At 36.9% G+C, this 9,511-nt stretch overlaps 1 protein-coding gene across 1 annotated transcript; it reads right to left on the bottom strand.

Annotated features, from left to right (window-relative positions):
- Positions 1 to 2,493: 2,493 nt before the first annotated feature.
- On the bottom strand, positions 2,494 to 7,199 carry LOC104895211 (probable serine/threonine-protein kinase PIX13). The gene is made up of 6 exons (XM_010681657.4): positions 6,915 to 7,199; positions 6,243 to 6,568; positions 4,695 to 4,830; positions 4,478 to 4,620; positions 3,747 to 3,870; positions 2,494 to 3,241 (listed from the first exon to the last, which is right to left on the bottom strand). The coding sequence occupies exons 1-6, from the start codon at positions 6,994 to 6,996 to the stop codon at positions 2,841 to 2,843; spliced, it is 1,212 nt and encodes a 403-aa protein (XP_010679959.2). The 5' UTR covers positions 6,997 to 7,199; the 3' UTR covers positions 2,494 to 2,840.
- Between the last annotated feature and the right edge of the window lie 2,312 nt (positions 7,200 to 9,511).

Genomic DNA, 9,511 nt, shown 5'->3' with positions numbered 1-9,511 from the left:
TTTTATTTCACCTTTGAAGATCTCTAAATGAGCATAATAAGTTTTGGACAAAAGGAGTTGTGAGGGAGTAGAGAATGACGAGTTTAAAAGCTGTCAACTTGAGTATATTATATTAGTTTAATATTATTTTATGTTTTTATAATTATATTAAGTTAATTAATTTGTAATTTCAGTTAATTAGTAGCTAACTAGCTTTTTCTGCACGCGATGCGTGCGGTAACATTTTAGGCATAACTATTACTCGGTATAAAAAGAAATGAAAAATAAAATTATGAAATTACGTATTTACGTTCACCTTCAGTTGGTCAGTAAGAAGTATTTAAATACTTATAAATAGTATCTAAAAACATTTTGAAAGTAACTATAAGTGATAAAATTGTATATTCAAGTAATGAAAAAATTGTATTTTTTTTGGAATTTGTATTTGTGATTAATTTTGTATGTGAGTTGTCTTTGTAATGAGAATGTCATATTCTTTTTATTGTCTATGGTATTAATTTTTGGTAAAGTCTTGATTACAAATTTTTTTAGTTGATTGGTTTTAAATTTAATTTGATTGAATCTTTTTTATTGGCATGTTTATATGATTGACAATTATATGAGTTGATTGGGTTTAATAGAGATTTGGTTGAATTTTTTTTAGTAAGTATATGTGTGCAATGATTTTAACTTTTATGTTATGGAGGGGTGAATATGTAAATTCAAAGGGGACACCATTGCTCCTCCCTTGGCTTATATAATAGAGATTAAGCTTTAAGGTATCAAGATACACCATCATCCAAGGGGTGTTGTTTAAAAAAATCAGTTGCAGGCTCTTACTTGCGTTGCTTAGAAATGAATCAGTGGAGCAAAGTCGTGGAGGATCTGCATGAAGGAACATGCATAAATCATTCAGGAGATTGCAGCTTGTCCAACAGAGCATTGCCTATGTCAACGACACGCAGGTATGACGCATATACCTTGTGAAGTTTTACATCCCTCCTTAACTCCACGGCCTTTCATGAAATGGGGAATGGATATAGTTGGTAAACTACCTCCAGCCCCAAGACAGAAGGTCTTTATGTTGGCACTAACCAATTACTTTTCTAAGTGGATAGAATTAGACTCTTTTCAGCAAGTACACAACAAGAAAGTTATTTCTTTTATATACACTAACATAATTTGCAGGTTTGGTATCCCATCTGAAAAAATATACGACAATGGGTCGTAATTTATTAGTGACAAGACGAAACACTTCTGTGACGAATGGAATATAACATTGCAAACGTCAACACCCAGATTTCCACAGGCTAATGGACAAACTGAATCTAGCAATAAAACAGTCATTGACAAGATAAAGAAACAACCCACTGCGAAAAAAGGAAAATGGGCAGAATCATTACCATCTATCCTATGGGCAAATCGCACAATGCCACTCACTGATCTCTTCGGCATAAAACAGCTGGACTGAACTGAACTGATCTGAACTGAACTGATCTGAACTGAATTAAACTGAACTGAACTGAATTGAACTGAAATGAATAGTGATATGTGAAAGTAAAAGTATTGTCAAGAGCTGAACTGAACTGAACTGATCTGAACTGAATTGAATTGAACTGAAAATAAGTTGGGGAGAACAGGCCCTCGGGACAGACGTCATTCTCTTTGGTCTACTACCATTAGCATCTCCCATACCGATTCCATTTCGCTTTCCAAGAACAAGGAGATGGAACCCGCATAGCCACCAACGCTGGTCTTCTAACGTTCCAGGCGGCCCAGTGGTATGTCTTGCCCTGCAGAATAAGCTAGTGTTGATATACGCACAAGGCCCTGGCCATGTCCCTATACCAGTGGTCCACATTTTCATTCTTTATCAATGTCAATTTCCATTCCCATTATATAAATATATAATACAAATGAAACATTGCCCTTAACTTGGTAGCTTTGTGCCGCAGTATGTCCTACATATTTATGTATCAATCATCTTTACGTAAATAATAAGGTTGCCCCAACCAACACCCTTAATAATACATATCATGCTCTTTCAAAACGACACGTTATGTATATACAAGCATCAGCTAAACAGCCAAACAGCCAAACAACCAAACAACCACTCAATACTTCAGACTGTAGCATTAAAAATTTACTACCTTTGACAGTCCCATATTATCGTTTACAAAGAGGAACAATATGCCTTGATCGCATAGATAATAATTCAACCATAAATTACCATAAAGAAAATAAAGTCATGTGAAATCGTGTTAAATTCTTACTAATGTGTACTTTCAAATTACGATTATTTTATATATTTTTTACTAATACGGGACTATTGTTGGCACGGAGTAAACTTTTGCAAGCAAACACATGTATCAAACATGTAGTAACAAACTCTGAGTTACCCTTTAGTTTCTTCTTTGTCATGCTATTTATATGGAAATAAAAAGCTTCCTCAACCAATTTACTCTGTTTTCTGTTAATACATGCACTAATTTACTCTGTTTTATGACAGCACAATAACATATAGATATGAGCTTCTGGAATTATATCCTCATCCTCAAGTCAATTGACAAATGAGTAAGCTGAATTGAAGTACCACAAAATACACAAGAAAAACTACTAGCAAATTATCAAGAAAGCAGGGCAACTGACTACTTAAAATACATTACCCTTATATGCAGTAAACCAAACACTTTCTGGTTTCTTACAACATGATTTTACAACAAACATCGGCGACAAAAATTGCTGACATGCTAAGCAAATCAATCTGAAGCAATAGATCACAGTCATGTACATTTTCGGAAATTTCATGAGCAAACCTCTGTCTTAGAAAATATTTTGCAGTTTCACTGCTGCTTGGGTGACTAAGATTCCATGCTTGTCCTTTGGCCATGGTACTTTGGATGGTATGGAGATCTACGAATATTATCAGACTGTATATTGTTCTCTTTCTTCACCTTGATCGATTCAACTTTTTGTATCACTTCCAATACCTCTTTCATGCCAGGCCGGGTCCTTGGGTCTGGTCGGAGGCATTTTAAAGTGACTTGTGCCAACTCAAATGCTGCCTTGAGTGAATATTGACCCACAAGTCTTGGATCGATGATGCCTCTCAGTTTTTTCTTGTTAGAGAGATAAGGGCTCGTCCATTCTACAAGATTTTGCTGCCCTTTCGGGCGGTTCAAATCAACTGCTCGTGACCCAGTTAGCATCTCAAGCAGCACAACTCCGAATCCATATACATCACTGTTCATATACAAGTGACCTGAGAAACATTGGGTAACAATTAGAATATTTTTCCTTTAATTCGACTTTTAAAAATAAGTTTAAGTGAAAATGTAAGTTCTGTTCAGCAAATAATGTTACAGTCACCAAATATAAGTTAACTTCGGCAAAAGAAAGGGCCAGGTTCAGCAAAATAAGTTTAAGTTCAAGAAAACAGAACCTTAATGCACAAAAAACAGTAGTCTTCATAACATGATATTTCCAATTCGTGGTTGACATCAAAACCATAATTTAAACCCTGGTGGTTGCATCTCCTAGAGTGGTGGGGCTTAGGCCTTTCCTCCCTATTGCAGCCATGCTTTGATCTGTGTTAAGGGGAGCCCTCTTTACCAACAAAAGCACCCCCGTCCAATATAGATCCCAATGGTAGATTTTAGGTAGGTCTATACACAAACTTACTCTTAAGTCATCATAGACTAATAAGAAGGCCATCATTTAAAAATAAAATTTGCTTTAACTTTTGTCACGAGTCCTAGAAATATTACCAGTTGCAACATACTCTGGAGCAGCATAGCCGAAGGTTCCCATGATTCTGGTTGTCACATGAGAGTTTCCACCAGATGGCCCCAGTTTAGCTAAACCGAAATCTGATATCTTTGCATCATAATTCTGCAGTCAGGGTGAAAAGGGAACAGATTAATCTTGATAGAACATTACAAGCAAATTCCCGACAAAGATCACCATTTTGTTATAATAAAACAGCTGAACACTTCCAACAGGATTTTGCATTTCATGTTAGATTCCTTTCCAATATTTTCAAAATATCGTGTATTCATGCCACTGTTTGCATATTGTTTAATATAAAATCTTTCCCATTTTCATAATCAGCAGAAAAAAAAAAGGTGCATTCTAATAAAAGACGATCTATGGGTTCATAGTTACAAGTAGATATCTTCCATTCCAATACTCCCATAATATCAATTGTTTATCACGGTCCCCGGCATACATTTAAGTTTTAAACCATCAATATCTTTAGTTACTAATTAAAGAGAACTATAAGAAGTTGTACACATCGAAATGAATTAAACAGAATTGCATGTGATAATATTTGTTTATCCATGTTAGTTAAATATGCAGTCAAATTTTCAAAGTTTGACCATGGAAAAGCAAGTGAACCAGTTAAAAGAAGAATGGAGAGAGTGGTTGCCTACTACTCCTTGAACATCGAAAAACAATAATTTCAGAGGACAAGATAACAGTAAGTCATTTACTATACCACATCAAGAAGTATATTTGAGGCTTTAAAATCTCTATATATCACTTGATTGTCTGAACTATGCAAAAAAGCTAGGCCTCGAGCTACTCCCAAAACTATGCTCATCCGCTTGTTCCAGCTTAGTGGTTCAACACAGGAATTCCCTATAAATTTAAAGAGAGATTTAATTTTCTGTAAAAAGGCAATAATGTTGACAATCAATCACTTAAACACTTACTTCGGAAAAGATGGTGTTCCAAACTTCCTTTCGGTAAATATTCATACACAAGTAGCAATTCCTTGTCCTCCCAACAATACCCCAACAACTTAACCAGGTTGGGATGGGACAGCCTTCCCAAGAAGTTCACCTCTGACTGCAATTTTTAGAAGAAGCAGCAAATAAGACATGACCCAATAGGAAAGAATACCTGTCAGATAAATTTAATATGAAGAAAGCTAGACACACCATAATTATGATCCTGCTGAAAATATATTTTCAACAGCTACATACACTGACAAGATTATCAGATAGATCAACTACTACTATGAATCTTGATTCTAACATATCTAGATACTGAAAAGAGATTACACATGAGCAAAGTCACAAAATTTACGGACATTTCAGATATACGATTCAGCTGTGCGATTGAATGTCTTTATGCAAGCTAGGGTAATTGTTGATGTGATAATTAATTACTTGATTTGCTTATCCCATCAGAATTAAGGAGTAACAAGTAACACTTCAATCATAAATCTACTTTAATCTCTTTCTTTTTAATGACAAAGTTGGTCACAATTGGCATCAGGGTAGCTCAACCTCTTGGTTTCTTTAGTCCTTCAAAAAGAACTTATTGGCTGTAATGGGCAAGGTCATTATCATAATCTTTTCGCATGACTTGCAATGACATTAGCAAGATTTAAGCACGTAAACCCTGATCAACAGTTTCAATATTTCACCTTCACCATGAAAATGCCAAGATCCTGGTTTTTTAATTTTTTTTTCAACCACTGAAGACTAAACTGTTGAATTTCGATCATTAATAACAAGAAATGCTAAAAAATTGATTTACAATGTGCAACTTGAGAAAACAGGTCATAGCAAGTAGCAAACTAGCACAGTATGCATGGAAGACTAAAGTCACAAAAGAAGGTGACAACACCAACTGCCTCTCCATTATCAGCAACTATCAAAGGGGTAATTCTCTTCCTCTTTATTGGGTGCAAGTCCTTATCACAACTACAACTTTTACTTTTAACCCTCTACAAAGTTCCTCCAGCTGACCAATTCTAGCTAAACACAATCATTAAGTAAATATTTCTCATTAAACTTCAAAATAAAGAAGCATTATCACTGCAAAATCCCAATGGCGAGTCCAAATATTCATCATCGACAACACTAGTTATTTCCCGAAGGGAGCATAGCCCAGGCCAATATAACTCTACACAATACATCTTGGACCCAAATGCAGTAATTGATAATACATGCAGTGTTGTGCTTTTACATCTTCCTTTTTCTGGATCAATAAAGAATATTCATAGTGTAACCCCTGTACTTTTCACTTTTTTCTAAAATGATTCTCACTAATTCGCCACGATAATTGATAACCTAAACTTCAAAAATACACTTTAGAAGATTATCTATGATGATCTCCTAGTTGTGAAATACGGTTATTGTGGAAAAATGTCTATAGTACATGGTTACCACTTACCACAGATAATTTTGCCAAATATGGTAAAAAAAATTACTAACATATTTCAGTGCTAGATTATGAAATCAATTGATTACCTGCCATTCTTCAAAACCCTGCATACTCCCTGAATTCAACTTTTTAATGGCAACAGCAATCTTCAACCCACTTTTAGAAGATACATCATCAATCCAACCTTTGTACACCCTCCCAAACCCTCCTTCACCCAGAAGAGTTTCAGGCTTGAAATTCTTTGTAGCATTCTTTAACTCCCCAAAACTAAAAACCCTCAAATTGGGTTTTTCCAACAATTCTCCACTAGGAAATACATCCCCAGAACTGAGATGATCTCCAAAGGAAAACCCACTATTTCCTGAACTACTGCTCTCTGAAATCCCTATTCCAGATGTAAATCTAGAGAGTCCTGGAACATGCAAACAAACACAATTCCACATCAAACAATCACATTTTTTAGTAAATTTAACATAAAAGTCATCAAGATACCTTTTTTAAAGCAAATGAATTATGTATGTATGAAATGAAATACACATTATAGTCCTAAAAACTAATTCAAAGAACAAAAACCCAGAAAAAATAAAAGACCATGAACTACAGAATTGTCAAGAAGTTCACACACCCACAAAATGTAAAACCTTTGAACCATAATTTTCTCAAAGGTTAATGACTAATTATGAGAATTCCACCCAGAAAAGAACATGATAATGCTATAATGGTCAAAAAAGCACCAAAAAAAGGGGAAAAAAGAGCACCTGAAGAAGAAGTTGGTGTCAGTATATCATGAGGTAAATCAGACGTGGTGGATCCTCCAAAGCAACTTAATAAGTTACCCATATCAACAAACTTTCTTTTTTATGGTGAAAAAGTTGGAAACTTTGCTTCACAATTCACATAACAAGTTGTGTAACCCAGTTCTGCAATGGTGGTGGCTGTCACGGAGAGAGGAGAAAGGTAACATATGAGAGAAATCTTGTTGAAAATTCTTCCGAAAGTACCGTACATGTACATTTATTACTTGTAGTTTGTCCATTTCTAATTTTATAGAGTAGTTGAAAGTTCTATTTTGGAAAACTTTGGTCAACTTTCTTTTTGTTTTCTGTTAGAAATTTGCGAGAAAACTAAACCTTCCTTATCGTATTAGTTGTATTATTGAGTACCGACTTTTTTTTTTTTTTTTTTTTTTGATAAGGAAAAGAAAACTTAGACGGACCTCCTTAATCAGGAGGCCAGCCTAAAACATCCTTTCGGATGATAAGAGAGAAATCAACATCATACGGAGGAAAAGAGTACACGAGTGAAGGAGTAGTGACCACGGTTGGCCAGAAATCCGCCGCCTATTAGCCTCCGAAAGATGTGAAAAATTTGCACACTCTGGAATCGCCGCAGCTCCACATCTACATCAAAATATATTAGCGATCTCCCAGGGAACATTCCAAGCCTTTTTGAGGGCATTGATGACTGCAAGATTATCCCCTTCTATAATAATAACAGAGAAACCAAGAGCCAGAGCTGCACGAACACCTTCCCGAAGACCCCAGGCCTCAGCTTGCAGAATCGACAAAGACATACTAACGACTTAGCTCCCGCAACCTGAACCTCACCAAGATGATCACGAATAACAAAACCAAAAGAAGCCTGGCCATTGCGCAGCTTCGAACCATCAAAATTTATTTTAACACAACCCGGAGAGGGGGGGGACCAAATGACAGCATCACCCGAACGGGGGACTTTAACCAACCGAGTCCCCGGACGAGAAGGGGAGCCACCATCAACAAGCCCCGATCGCAACCACCCTTGAGAGAAGCGATGAATAACAACCGCTGCCGAAAGAGGGGAGGAGGAGGAAGAGACACTTGATTTCTAAAAAACCAAATAAACCACCTCCAATTGCCAAAAGGTTAAACACAGAAGCAGATAAACTAGCAAAGCAATGGTTGATGAGATGGCTAAAACCAAAAGTCTGGACTTGGTCAATAGAAGGTAGAGCAGGCCACGCATAGGCCCATGCAACTTAGCAAAAGTATCTAACATAAAAGGACAAAGGAAACAGAGATGAATAATAGTTTCAGAGTGATGATTACAAAAAGGACAACTTGGGGACAAAGATGTGACTCCTGTCAAGACGATCTTTGGTGGGGATCATTGCAAGCTTTCCAAAGAAAAAACTTAACCTTGGGAGGAACCGAAAGCGACCAAATCCACTCATATAGGGAACAAGAGTGACAGAGGAAGCGCCTTGGGCTAAAAGAGCCCTGATTTAACCGAGTATTCACCATCCGCTGACAAGCCCAGAGCAGAGAGTCCGGATGAGAATGAACGGGAATGAAGCACTCAGAGATGGTTCCACTAGATGACTAGGGAGGAAGTTAGTTAACAAGGGTCGATTCAGAGAAGGCAAAATAAAAGAACTAACCAAAAGATTAGAAGAGCCCGGGGGAGGGAGAATATGGACGCCAGCGGATACTGAAAAATCCAATTGTCTTCCCAGAATCTAATGCTCCGACCATCCCCAACTGCCAACGAAGCCCTTGGGAAAAGACCTCCCTTAATCTCATCAAATTTTTCCACTGCCAAGAGGCTAGCGAAGGACTCTATGAGAAAGTAGCGACCCATTCTTAATATATTTCTTGGAAACTAGCTTAACCCATAAACTTTGATCATCCTTTAATAATTTCCATAGCATTTAAGTTGTAAAGCACATTATTAACACGAGCCGTTCGAAGACCCAGACCACCAAACTTTTTAGGTTTACAAATTCTATCCCAACCAATGAGGTTAGAATTGCCATTGGAAGGATCCTTATTCCAGAAAAAATTCCGATAAGATTTGTCAAGAGAAGAAAGAACTGATTTAGGTAATGAAAAGCTTTGCATTTGAAAGTTAGCTTTAGTGGCCAGATTGGACTGGATAAGGACTGTTCTGCCTGCCTGAGAAAGAGAGTTGGCCTTCCATTTAGGTAATTGATTAATCACTCGGGAAGTGACTTTACCAAAAGTTTCTTTTGTCACTCGAGAGGAAATAATAGGACATCCAAATATTCCCTAAGTCCTGCGATTCATCCATGCCTAGAATGGTAGCAAAATTACGTTTGGCAAATTCAGACACATTAGCTGTGACTTGAAAGGACGATTTATGAAAATTAACGCAGTTGCCCGGATTGAGAGCAATATCTATCAAGGATATCTTTAATCAGTGAACAGCTAGCATCCGAGGCTTTAGCAAAGATCATAGTATCGTCTGCAAAAGTCAAGAAAGGGATGCGAATCCCCGAATGACCAGGCGTAACACCAATTAATTTATCCCATGACTGCTGGCCAGCGCTAATTGACGCGCCAACAGTTCAGCACTA

Source organism: Beta vulgaris, chromosome 6 (assembly GCF_026745355.1).
Source record: "Beta vulgaris subsp. vulgaris cultivar EL10 chromosome 6, EL10.2, whole genome shotgun sequence".
Classification (NCBI taxonomy): domain Eukaryota; kingdom Viridiplantae; phylum Streptophyta; class Magnoliopsida; order Caryophyllales; family Amaranthaceae; genus Beta; species Beta vulgaris.
Note: the sequence above shows the minus strand (reverse complement) of the source record. Positions and strands in the feature narration are given on the sequence as shown.